Here is a 14,465-nt window from a genome sequence, read left to right on the forward strand (position 1 = left end):
AGGTATAAAGATAGCTAGAGCCTCCTACCAAAATACATCACGGATAATTCTTTTCATTTGTTCTCAGATCTTTAGTACGGATAAAATGAAGGTTTTGCTAAATCCAGTCTAAAAAAAAAAAAAAGAAAAAAGGTTCAAATATAAGAAAAAGTAATATATATAAAGAAGAAACTATGCTATTAAACAAAGAAATATTTCACTAAGTTTATTTATACATGAGCATATTCTACCTACAATCTTTCATGAGATCTGGGCATTTTTATTTAGAATATATGTTAGTACATACAGAATATATACATGTAAAAATGGATTCAAATGTTATAAAAGCTCATTCTAAGTGTAATTTTAAAAAATCAACAAAGAATAAAATTAATTAGTAATTGCATCAAACTCTCTCTTTTTGCGTTTAGCCTCCAGAATGACTGTAAAGTATTACTTCAGAGGATGGATGAATAAGGATGATATGCATGAATGTAAATGAAGTGTAGTCTTGTACAATTTCAGGTTGACCATTCCTTTCTGTACATTCAGATCTACAATTGAAACCAAACCACCAAAGAACACCGGTATCCATGATCAAGTATTCAAATCCATATTAGGATATGGATATCCATATTAGGTAACCTTTATTAGGACCTTAGAACTCTCGACTTCAAAATAAGCTGATTTGCGACGAGTTAACTACTAGAACAGCCCAATAAAATCAGTCACAAGTAACTGATCACCAGAAAACTAAATAATGTTTAAATTTAATCAATACAAATATAGTTCTGTATAATGTTACATTTTTATAAAATTAAAAAAAAAAAAAATACATATTAAAAAAACTTTTATGTAAGTATTTATTAACAAATTAGACAAGTTCAGTGTTATATTCCTTCATATAATTAAAAAAATCCCTTTCGACACGCCAGAAGGCAGATGTAGATTTCACTGATGCTTATTAGAGGATAAAACACAGTTAAGAAAAACTTCAAATTTACTCAATACAACAATAGTTGCATGTGAAAAAAGTTTCACATGTTTAGCATTCCACAAGCCACATCTTAAAATTCTAGCAACATTTTGGTTATCTCTTGCCGTAAGGGTTGGTCATATCAAAAATTGTAACAGACAAAAGTTTTAGGTAATGTTTAGAAGACTAATGATCACTTTAAACCGATTCGATACTGTGCCTATTAAGTGAGGTATGATGGGGTCTTTGAAACCCCATTTTTTCAACTCTCTGGACCAATGGTTGGTGATATAAAAAAAATTTACTTAGATAGGTTTTATACCCTTATCCAAAGAATAATAGGAACTTTAAACGTATTTAATATTTTACTTTATAAAAAAGTTATAGTGATATTTTGTTTTTTTTTTTAAAACTCCCCATTTCCACCACCATGTTTCGATTTTGCTCATTAACGAACTTGATTGAGATTTTGGGTCATTATATTTTATGTATCAATATGAAAGTGATTGGCGCAAAATTTTGGAAGTTATCTTGTCCACAAGAAAGTGAATATATATATAAAAACGTTTGTGCTGATGATGATTTTTGGGTCTGGGGGATGTAAAATGTATGGATGTAAAATATATGGAAATTTTCTGGAAGTCGAATTATAGTATCCATTACAATAGTTAGCTTTATTATGAAATCTACCTAAATAAAAAACTAAGATCAATTAAATACTCATGACAAACATGCTACTGATGCTAAAATACAGTAAAAAAAGAATTATGCATGAATGAGAAATCATACTTCCCTTTAATAAAACCTTTGTTTGTTATCAGTTAGGCGATACTTATATGTTAAATATAGATTACAAGATGCATTTTTGTTGAAGTGTATATACTGTAGTATATATCACAAAAGAAAAGCTTTTGTTTTTTTTTCAAGAATTGTATCATACAAACCAGAAGATGGAAAAAAGGAGTTTCATATGTATTAAATCTTGTTACCTTTTATGTAATAATTATAATTAACAATTTCTTTGAATAAATCCTAAAAAAATGACTGTAAATTACATACACAGTATCCTGTTTTTATTTCGTTTTCCCATTATACAACCAATGTTCCACAACTTAAGTTAATAGATTATATAAAAACACTACTGTTACAATATACTCTCTCTAATCTCAATGGCAAAGGGATAGAGTCTCTACCTTTCATCTGGAGGTTCTGGGTTCGAATCCTGGTCTGGTAAGACATTTTCTACATGCTGCAAAATTTATTATCATCTATTGCCAGCTATTATACAGTACCAGTCAAAAGAAAAAATATAGAGGAGGTAATATAAAATATTCACTACATCTATATTAAGCGAGCAACAGATGTAGATATTTGATTGTGTAAAAATATATATAATTGAATAATAACAGTTTAATCTGTAGCTGAAATTTTTAACAATTATTGTATTTAATGTTGTGATCATAGTTTTAATTATGGGAAAAAATGAGGGTTGAAAAGTAAAGAAAAGAAATGAAATTTTCATTAAATCTAATTATTATTGTAATAATAATTGTATTATTGTAATGTTGATCATCTATTATACAAGGGATAACAGTTGTAGCACTTCACAGTGCTGCAGAAGGAAATAATTGTAGACAAAAATGAAACTGGAACAACATTCTACACTAGAGTAGCTTCGAAGATAGCACTAACAATATTGTGGCAAGATCATCCATTTATCCTTATAGATTCCATCCATTTATAGAGCCTTTATGATTCTATCGGTTAAAATTGGATTCTTAAATCCATACTTAAGATCTGTAAAATCATCATCAAAACTAGAACTATTCCTATCTGGTTGTATAATGACTTAATTGTTATCAAATAAACTCATGCCTTCTAAAAATTTAATAAATGCTAGTATACATTTACTTAAAAAATTTTTAAAACAAGATTTTTCGTTACAGAAAACTTCAAAATATCGATTTAAGAAAAAAAAAACTTTCCTATATTACTAGGTCAGGGCTCGCTTTGCTTGTCCTTCTGGAAGACTTTCCGAAGAAAAGTAGCCAGAGGACTTTCAGGATACAATAATGGTACTAATAGAAAAGAAAAGAAATACAAAGAAGTGTGAAGAACATAGAATGATTAGTGTAATATTACATGCAACTAAGGTATTATTAAGGGTTTTAATTAAGAGGATATATAATACATCAGATGACAGTATTGAGGAAGAACAGTATGGTTTTAGAAGAGATGTTGGAACAACTGACGCTATAGGGCTGCTAAGAGTAATAGGTCAGAGACACATGGAAAGAAGGTGGAGAGTGTATGTTGAATTTGTTGACCTACAGGAGGCGTTTGACAGAGTTAGATGGAATAAATTACTGCTAGATTTGGAAAAGAAGGGAGTTGACTGGAAAAAGAGGTGCATAATAAAAGAGCTGTACTATAAGTAAACAAAAAAAGTGAGGGTAAGAGAAGAAATGACAGGAAGGATACGGGTTGGAAGGGGAGTCAGAGATGTTACATGTCACCGAATATATCTAGAAGAAATAATTAAATGCTATCTGAATGGGAAATAAGGAATAAAAATCGAGGGAAGAAGAACAGAATGTATATGTTTTGCTGATGACAGCCCAAGTAAACTAAATGAAATGTTTGATGACTTAAATGAAGTTTGCCAAAGTCAGTGTATGAGGATAAAGAAAAAGAAGATAAAATATATGATATTAAGTGGAAAAGAAGAGAGGATTAAGGTAGGAAATGAAGTTTTAGAGCAGGTGAAGAACTTCTAGTACTTAACGAGTTTTATAATTTATGATCTGAGTTGAACAGTAGAAATTAAACAAGAGTATCAAGAAATAAGCAAGCATTTAATAAGAAGGGAAGACTTCTATGTGGAAAGTTAAACTTAGCGTTAAGGAAGAGATTAATGAAAAATTTTTTTTGTAAGTGTGATGTTTTATGGAGCTGAAACATGAATGATGAGAAAAGCAGACAGAAAACAAATTGAGGTTTTCGAGATGTGCGCGTGGTACAGAATGATAAATGATAGATGGCAAGACCATGTAACAAATGAAGTATTAAGAGAATCGGAAAGAACTGGAAATTTGATTGAGTATAAGGAAAAGGAACTGGCTAGAACATTTTATGAGAAGAAGGTGTTTTTATTAGTGGATGCGATAGAAGGCTTGGTGAATGGAAATAAAGGAAGAGGAAAAAAGAGATTTTTCAGATGATGAGGATTATGGAAAAGGAAAATATGTTGAAACAAAGAGGTTAGCAAAGAATAACACAAGGTGGAGAGCCGCAGCCATGACAGAATCTGGTCAAATAGCAGAACACTATGAATGAATGAATTTCCATTATTCTAGAATACCTTATAGAAGGTGTTTTTTATTAGTGGATGCGATAGAAGGCTTGGTGAATGGAAATAAAGGAAGAGGAAAAAAGAGATTTTTCAGATGATGAGGATTATGGAAAAGGAAAATATGTTGAAACAAAGAGGTTAGCAAAGAAAAACACAAGGTGGACAGCAGCAGCCATGACAGAATCTGGTCAAATAGCAGAACACTATGAATGAATGAATTTCCATTATTCTAGAATACCTTATATCTCAAGAAGGAATCAAGGTAGAAAATGGATAATCAAATATTTTATAAAATTTATAGTCTATTATTTTTATATCAAGAATGGAAATCAAAAATGATATCAGGTCATTGTTCAAAAGGAAAAATTAATAACTTTACCCCCAAGGGGATTAGGGTCCTTGATCTATGGTATAAAACCTTCCCTAGGATAACACGAATGAATCCTGCAAAATTAAAAGTAATCGGTCAGGTGGTTGTTGTTGCTAATGCTGTTGCAAATAGGCAGACCACTACAAACTTTTGCATTTATATATTAGAGATATTATAAAATCTATTGACCTTCATGATAGAGTGGTAATATTTATGATTTTCATCAGAAAAGTTCTGGGTTCAAATCCTGGTCAGATTTCACATGTTTCATATACTATGAAATTGTAATTAGGATTGGGTGTTTTATCAAATAATATAGTCTATATTAATAGAATAAAATAACAGAAAATAGTACTGAAAATAAAAAAAAATGTATTGACTTTCCTTTTTAAAAATAATAATATCCAAAGAACAAAATAAAATTTTATTAAAAAAAATAATAACTATATAATAATAAGTAGAATAAACTACTTACACTTTTCTTTTATAGTAATTTAATTTAATATTAATTATACATGAAAAAAAATTCAAATTGCTAATAAAAAACCGGTTTGATTTTTTTGTTGTTGCAGATATATAAACGTTTAACGTTTAATCAAATGTTTATAAACCAGTTCAAACCAGTTTAAAGATCACTGTAGCATACAAATAAATATTAAACACAGTTATAAAGAAATACATTTGAGTGAGAGATTCTAGAAGTTATAATAATAATAATAATAATCATGCTGAGATTTAACCTGTACTAAGAACCTAACCTAACCTAACCTAAGACAACACTATAGTATGTTAAGCGAATTATTATATACAACACTGTTAGCCTACACCGTACTAGTTCACAAAAATAATACGTTATTTTCACTTCATTATTTATCTGTCTGTATTGATTACAATTAAAGTTCTATGTTTTCATTAATAATAATAATTATGAATTAAATACAAATTATTTTATAAGATTTTACGTACTGGTTCAAGAGAAAATTAAAAAAAAAAAACTGACAATAAAGTTGTAATACTTTCCTAGAATCGATTATTATTTATTATTACATACTGGAAAAATAATTATACGTGAAAAAAATTATCTAAATTTCTTTTTTTGGGGTGAGGATTAATTTATGATGATAAAAAATTATTATTTTACGTTTAAATTAACTAAAAAATCGTTGAAATTAAAAAAAATCGATGGTTTTATAAAAGGCTTTTCCACCTCCAAAAAAATATCTACCGAGAAATCTTTTTGATTTTTCGACGTTTACTATGTATGTTAAATTAAAAAAATCCAATAAAATATGTTATAAAAAAATAAACTCCACGGAATGATAGCGTCTTGGCTTTTCATCAGGAGACCTCTGGTTCGATTCCGATCAGGTATTTTTCATACGCTAAAAAATTCAATTTCCATATCCCACGGACAAACTTATGTCGCGAATCATGCAAATATATATATATATATATTTTTAAAAGTTTATTCTTATGTTTAATTTATCCCCAAATATCTACTACATTCACGAAAAAAATCTGATGTGGTCATCACGTAACTTCCTTGTACGCTTATACATATACATTTTTTTTTAAATGAAAAGTACGTAAAATTTTATTTCATTAGTAACTTGCGATATTTTTTCTATTTTTTAAAATTTGTTATTGTTATTATTGAATTATTATTTCTTGTAAACGTTTTTTTTTACAATCAGAGGGTTATAATTATTAATAATTCAATATATCTAAATAAAAAAAAAGTTAAAATAATGAAGTCGGATTCGAACCGATGTGCCTTCCACTTGTAAGTACCACATATTTCATTAATTAAAGTTTTATTTGGCTATAACTCTGGAACCAATAAAAATAAGTAACACTTATGATATATCGTTGAAAAACTCTCAATAAGGGTTTATTACTGCAGTTAAGAAAAATTCCAAAATCTAAATTATTTTGAGTTTGGGCTTTTTTGTACATTTTTGGTCCAGTCGATTGCAATCAAAAGTGGAAGTGCACAACTAGATGTTATAACAATCGTAAATACAAAATTTCAACATCCTACGGCTAATCGTTTTTGAGTTATGTGAGATATATATACGTAAATACATACAGATATCACGCCGAAACTATTCAAAATGGATTCAGGTATGGTCAAAATGGATATTTCCGTTGAAATCTGAAAACCGAAATTTTTCGCGATCCGTACAAGTAAAAAAAAAATCTTTCTAAAAAATCAAATTTGAATTTATTTTAAATTATAGCTGTATTTTTTTTTTTAATTTACTTTTACCGCTTTAGGCTACATCTTTTTAACATACATTTTACCCAATTATACCCCGTTGGCTAAGAGATCATTCAATATCAAAAATTGTATTTTTGCAATTCTGAATTATCAATGGTTGAAACTTATTTTTATATGCGTAAAAGTAAAAAAAGCCTTTTTAATACAGGGGGCCCACAATTTTTCTTGTTCTTCATCCCCTTTCACGGTTTAGACTTGATTAGCCTGTTTCAGTACCCACTGACGTTTCGGTCTGCCTACATCTCTTCTTTCTATGAAATTATGAGCCATGAATTATATGAACATAATTTCATGTAATGGCAACCTAAGTATGTTGAAACATTCATAACAGGTGAATCGTACATCTTTCTCGGTATCATCTGATTGTTTCTTTGATTGATTGTAACTTATCTTCGCAAATACGATTATCCTGTCACATTAATACGATCTTTTCCCATAAAACCCTTCACTCTTTGGATGAACTTGATCTCCTCCGTTTGTACACGGGAATATCCGATTTTCTCTTGGTCTACACTTCACTACCATAATTAATTAAGTAAATTAATGGTAATTGATTTATAAAATTTAATTTGGGTATCCTTCCTGGTCTGACCTTTCAGAGTTATATATCAAACCACAAACCGCATTAAATTTAATCAACTTTCTATTTATATCTTGTTCATGATCGAAGACGGATCATATCCCAGATATTTGAAGTCTCCCATCTGTTCCAGAACTTCCCCATCGATGACAATCCTGGAAGGCAAGGGCGTAAGGTCGTTTTCCGCAAAAGATCATAACTTTAGGAATTTTGCTGTGAAAGTTTCATGTTGAATTCTTTACTGAGGAGTTGGTGAAGATGAACTGTCATTTGCAAATTGTCTTCGCTTTCCTGTACAATCACTGTATCATTATCAAACCTTAAAAAGTTAAAAAAAAACTTGTTCAAGATGTACATAGGAGTCAACTCTACCTTGCCAAATAGATATTAGCTCATCCAGATATACGACGGTAAGTCAATTATTATCCCCAATGTAGTTATACATTTTATTGCAATACAAATAGGAAACTTACATGTACATAATTTTTCAACATAGTCCCCTTGCATTTCAACGCACTTGGTCCATTGTTGCACAAGCTTCCTGATGTCCTCATAAAAGAAGGTTTTCGGTTGAGCTGCGAGCCACGAATGCACCGCTTCTTTAACTGTTTCGTCCGAGGTAAATCGACGGCCCCTTAATGCCTCTTTGAGTGGACCAAACAAGTGGTAGTCAGAAGGGACAAGATCAGGTCTGTACGGAGGATGAGTCGGTACTTCAAAGTTGAGTTTCTGGAGCGTTTCAGCAGTATGTGTCCGGGCATTGTCGTGCAACAACACAACACCTTTCGACAGCAGTTCTTGGCGTTTGCTTCGAATTGCAGGCTTCAGCTTGGCAGTAAGCATCTCACTGTAACGCGCACTGTTTATTGTCGTGCCTCTTTCCTCATAATGTTCCAGTACTGGGCCTTGTGAGTCCCAAAAAACCGTAAGCGTCAGTTTTCCTGCGGACAGTTGGATCTTGAACCTTTTTTTTGCAGGGCGAATTTGGATGTTTCCATTCCATACTCTGTCGTTTACTCTCCGGCTCGTAATGAAGTATCCGTGTTTCGTCACCGGTGATGATTCTGTCTAAGAAGATGTCCCGTCCGTTACCATAGCGATCCAAAATATTTTTTGCCAGATATCCAAGCGCGTTTGTTTATGCGACTGTGTGAGTTGTTTTGGAACCCATCTTTCACAGACTTTATGAAACCCAAGTCTGTTGTGGATGATTTCGTAGGCAGAACCGTGATTAATTTGCAGACGATGTGCTAATTCATCGATAATTACTCGTCTGTCTAAGAAAACCATATCACGTGCACGTTCAATGTTTTCCTCATTTGTGGCGGAAGACGGTCGTCCGGATCCTTCGTCGTGCGTAACACTTGTGCGACCATTTTTGAATCTTTCAACACATTCTTAGACACTCTGTTGTGGCAACACACTGTTTCCGTACTGTACCGAAAGTCTTCGGTGAATTTCGGCCCCTGATACACTTTTCGACCACAAAAAAAAACAGATCAATGAACGTTTCTCTTCTTTGGTGCAAACAGAAAGCGGAGAAGCCATGGTTAACGGCATGGCAGCGATAATGGAACTAACCTAGCAGCATCAAACTTGGGCAGACATAACAACAATTAAACCACGCAAGCGTCATCTACGCAACACGACAGTACTACCAACATAAATAAAAATATAACTAAATTGCGGATAATAATTGACTTACCCTCATACAATAAACATCGAAAATCACCTATAACTATAAGTTCTAGATGACGAATTTGTTGACGTTGGAAAACCTTGTCGAAGACCCTTGCATATCCTCAACTTCCCGCGTCAATCATAATAGTCGTTTTGGAATATAAATTAGCAATAAATGTAACACGATGTTCTGGATAGCCATTATCCAATATTATATTCCATATCATAGATCCATAAACGTTGTCGAAGGTCTTTTTCCAATCCACAATAATATAAGGAACAATTAAATTCTCGAAGTCTCTTAAAAAACCATTCGTAGTGTATACACCGCATCAATGCACGATTGACGCTTTCAGAATCCCATCTTTTCTTTCTTTTTCCTGTTTAGCCTCCGGTAACTACCGTTTAGATAATACTTCAGAGGATGAATGAGGATGATATGTATGAGTGTGAATGAAGTGTAGTCTTGTACATTCTCAGTTCGACCATACCTGAGATGTGTGGTTAATTGAAACCCAACCACCAAAGAACACCGGTATCCACGATCTAGTATTCAAGTCCGTGTAAAAATAGCTGGCTTTACTAGGACTTGAACGCTGGAACTCTCGACTTCTAAATCAGCTGATTTGGGAAGACGCGTTCACCACTAGACCAATCCGGTGGGTCTTCAGAATCCCATCTGGTTCTCCCCAATCAAACAGTCTATCGATCAAAAGAGTTTACTCAACAAGGAGGCATATATTTTGTAACCTATATCTAACAAACTGATTCCTTAATTACTGGATCAGCACATGATCCTTTCATAAATAACGAAATTACTCTGGATTTAACCCAATCTCTAGGAACTTTAAGATTCTTCCAACTAATTTAACAACCTGAAACGCAACAGCAATCCTCCATATTTTGTCAATTCTATATTGGCTCCATCTGGACCCGACGATGTGCAATACTTGATATTTTAAATTACCTCCAATAATTCATCAAGCGTTAGTTAATCAATCAAAAACTTTTATTTGGAAATCCCGGGTTCGAATTCCAAACTATATATATAAAAATGAATGTTTGTCTGTCTGTATGTCTTTTATTCTTTCCTAAACCGTTCATCCGTTAGCGATGAAACTTTAGGGAATGGTTGGACGCATGCCAGGGAAGGTTTCTGAATTAGTTTGGACCCGCTAGGTGGCGCTGGCGTCGAGATATTTCGAAAAATTGTATTTATGGTCCGATTTGCCTCATATTCAGCAGAATACATGTTACTTACATGGAAAGAATTATCTCTGCAAAAAATGAACCCGCTAGATGGCGCTGGGGTTGAGATATTTAGAAAAATTATATTTATGGACCGATTTGGTTCATATTCAGAATATGAATATTAGTTACGTGAAAAGAAATATTTTTGCAAAAACTATACACGCTAGATGAGGCCGGTGTCGAGATATTTACGAAACCAACAAACAAATATACAAACAGACTTTTTTATTCTATATATATATATATATATATATATATATATAAAAGGCATGTTCGAATGTGTGCCCGCTAAAGACCAAAAAACTAATGGACCGATTTACGCGGGGGAAAAGAGAAAAAGGGGGAAGGGGAAAAGTTGGAAAGAGAAAAGGGGAAAACGGGAAAGGGTAAAAAGGAAACTGCGAAAGGGGAGAGGGAGAAGGGTAAAAGGGAGAAGTTGGAAAGGGAAAAGGGGAAGGAGAATAAGTGAAAGGTAAAATTTGTGAAGTTCAGTTTTTTAATTTTTTTTTCAATTGTGTTCATTTAAACTCTCTCTCTCTCTCTCTCTCTCTCTCTCTCTCTCTATATATATATATATATATATATATAGCAATAGCGAAGCATTGCCGGGTCTGCTAGTTAGTCATAAAATATTTAATACGCTACAAAAATTTCTATCTTCATATTACGACGTTTCTTTGTAAGCTAATGCGGTGAATTAATTCATCAGTAAAAAAAAAAGAAAAGAAACTGGGAATCGAACCGAGGACTCTAGTTTATTAACCTGTAAATTCAATCTATATATGATGTAAAAAAAAAAATGAGGAAGAAGGAATAACTAATGGTAGAAAAAATGAAAAAGAAGTAAAAAAGAGAGATAAATGTAATATATAAAAAGGAATTTATTTTTAACTAAAAAAAAACACAAAAAACAAAAACAGAAACAAAATGAATAAATTTAATTCAAAACAACTTAAATTATGCATTTCCGGTATAACCTTGATATTTACCAAAGACAATTACCCTCGTATAATTGGAAAAAAAAAATACATCGTACCTATATAAAATACAAACAAACATTTATGTACTAAAAATAGATTTTACTTAATATCTCATCTATACATTCGCGGTTTAAAATAAATACATATATTAATGTATGTTACACCCAGATTGATTACACATTTTGCCACAGCTTTATAACCACAAAAAAAAAGACTATGACGTTATTCAATATTTGTATGTATAATTTTTATTATAGAGCTTAAACTATTTATAATCCAACTTTATAATAGAATTGAAAATTAATTTTAAATCTTTGACCTTCTATATCAAATCGAAAATAGCTTACAAATTTTTTTTTTTTTTTTTGTTTAACTCCTGGTCAACCGTTAGGTATTGCTTAAGAGGATGAGATGAACGATTTTTAGGGTGTATGAAAATGCCATGCTTGAACGGGGAATTCGAATCTGGGACCTCCGGTTGAAAGGCCGAGACACTATCACTCACGCCACGGAGGCCGGCATAAAAAAGTTGTACGACTTACCCGTTACACGGTTTTTTTCTGATGCACGGCTTACACGCATAATTTATTAAAAAATATTTATCATTTTATTTAAATATAATATTTTCTGTATACAGCTGTACATCAATGCTACATTAGCGTTCCTTGCGGTGAAAAGAGAAACCATTGACGCAGTATACCTACTTAGCCATTAGTTTAGGGAATTTTTTGGGGTTAAGTGCGATTTAAAAAAAAAATTTCTTTTGCAAATATTAGTTTTTAATTTTTAAGAAATGTGCCTAAATAAAAATAAGATCTTAATTAGGCGAAATATCGAGATACTGAGGGTAACTTTGGTCTACAGCCTCACTTTCTTGACTTTTTACGTTGAAAATTTAATAGCTTCAATGCCCCATTTATAGAAGTAATCTGACAAACTTTGGTCAAAATTGGTCCAGTAGTTCTGGAGATATAAGGTGTGAGACACCAAACACACACACGTACATATGAACAATTCGGAAAATTCCCATCCGTTTATTTGTTTTTTTTTTGATTTCTTAGGTGTCAAAACGTCAAGACCCGATGAAAACCGCGTTTGCTCAAAATTGGACTGATTACAATATTTTCCCTTCTACAGCTATACTTCTAGCACTAGACAGGAAAGTAAAATCAAATTTGGTAGTTACGTATTAACGCCACCGCAGCTACATCTTTATTTAAAAACAAAGTAGTTAATCGGATTTCGGTGGAAAATGAACAGTCTATTTATTAATGTTAATAAATGGTAAACTCTATATCGGCCCATTTTCCACCGAAATCCGATTGACTACTTAGTTTTTAAATAAAGCTGTAGCTGCGGTGGCGTTAATACGTAAGTACTGATATTGATATCGAAATGCAATATACCTCAAAAAATTAAAACTTGTTTAAATATGTAAAATAGTTGTCATTTCCTGTAATTCTATAATCAAAGTAATTTTTGTTTTTACGTATATTATGATGATAATATAAATTGATCTTTTATAGCTAGCAAAACCGGAAATCCTTCGTTATTGCTAGATTTTGGTATATATATATATATATATATATATATATATATATATATATATACAATATATATAGATTAAATGAACACAATTGAAAGTTGATAAAACATTAAAAATCTGAACATTATGGAACTTCACAAAATTTAACCTTTCACTTTATAAAAGTCAAAATGTAAATAAATCCAATTGTCAAAACAATAGCACTACCTATCGGATTTAATTCAAACTACTCTCTACTCTCTACGCAGTTGTCTGTGGAAAATAACTTTTAAACGAAAACAGATATGACTACAAAATCATAACAAAATACCTCTAACTTTATTTCTACTGGTGAGATTGAGGAATAAGTTTAAACCTTCTCCGGAAAACGCGGCCATTTTGCAAAAAACCCGGGCGTAAATCGGTCCAGTAGTTTTTTAGTCTATATACGGACACACATATAAAAATTTCCCTTTATATATATATATATACATACATAGAAGAAGAAAGTCTGTCTGTATACAGGGTCATTCACAGGAACCGGATGTTTTTAAAATAATCATAAAAAATTGAATATTTACTTTAAAAAAGTTTTATTGGTACTGAAACACTTGTTAAATCAAAGCATTTGTTACTTACTCATGAACAAAAAATTATGTCCGGCAAGTGATGTCCATTTTGGGGAATACATTGTTGTAGCCTTTCACGGTAACTGGCCTCAATTCTTTGCAGCATGTCTACATCAATTTGGGTGACGTGATGACGAATTGCGATCTTTAGGTCCTCCAATGTACGCGGTTTATTGTCGTACACACGCGATTTCAGAAACCCCCACAGAAAAAATTCACAACTACTCAAGTCGGGGAACCGAAGGGGTCAAGGAATGTCGCCGAATCTGGAAACGATCCATCCCGGATAAATTTAATAAATCACATAATAATTATATATAGTAAAAGAAGATATTTATACTTCCTTGTACGAAGTAAAGCAAGTATTGTGATCGCAAATAATTTTGGTTTTCAGATTTCAACGGGAATATCCATTTTGATCAACCTTGAATTCATTTTGACTAGTTTCGGCGTGAAGTTTGTATGTACGTACGTATGTATCTCACATAACTCAAAATCGATTAGCTGTAGGATATTGAAATTTTGTATTTAGGACTGCTGTAACATCTAGTTGTGCACCTCCCCTTTTGATTGCAATTGACTGGACCAAAAGTTTAAAAAAGCCCAAAATCAAAAACCATTTAAATTTTCAACATTTTCTTAACTGCAGTAATAAGCCCTCATTGAGAGCTTTTCAACAATATATCATAAGTGGTACTTATTTTTATTGGTTCCAGAGTTATAGCAAAACAAAATTTTAATTAATGAAATATTTGGACTTACAAGTGGAAGGCACATCGGTTCAAATCCGACTTCATCTCCTTTTTTTAATTTTTTTTTTAATTTAAATATATTGATTTATTAATAATTAACCTCTGATTAT

At 31.8% G+C, this 14,465-nt stretch overlaps 2 protein-coding genes across 3 annotated transcripts in view; one reads left to right on the top strand and one right to left on the bottom strand.

The window, feature by feature from the left end:
- Nucleotides 1–14,465, bottom strand: part of LOC142334157 (transmembrane protein 107-like) — a 373,793-nt gene that overhangs the window by 239,509 nt on the left and 119,819 nt on the right. The window lies entirely within an intron of this gene.
- On the top strand, nt 3,028–3,393 carry LOC142334041 (uncharacterized). Its single transcript, XM_075381707.1, has one exon. The coding sequence runs from the start codon at nt 3,028–3,030 to the stop codon at nt 3,391–3,393; it is 366 nt and encodes a 121-aa protein (XP_075237822.1).

Source organism: Lycorma delicatula, chromosome 13 (assembly GCF_047948215.1).
Source record: "Lycorma delicatula isolate Av1 chromosome 13, ASM4794821v1, whole genome shotgun sequence".
Lineage (NCBI taxonomy): Eukaryota > Metazoa > Arthropoda > Insecta > Hemiptera > Fulgoridae > Lycorma > Lycorma delicatula.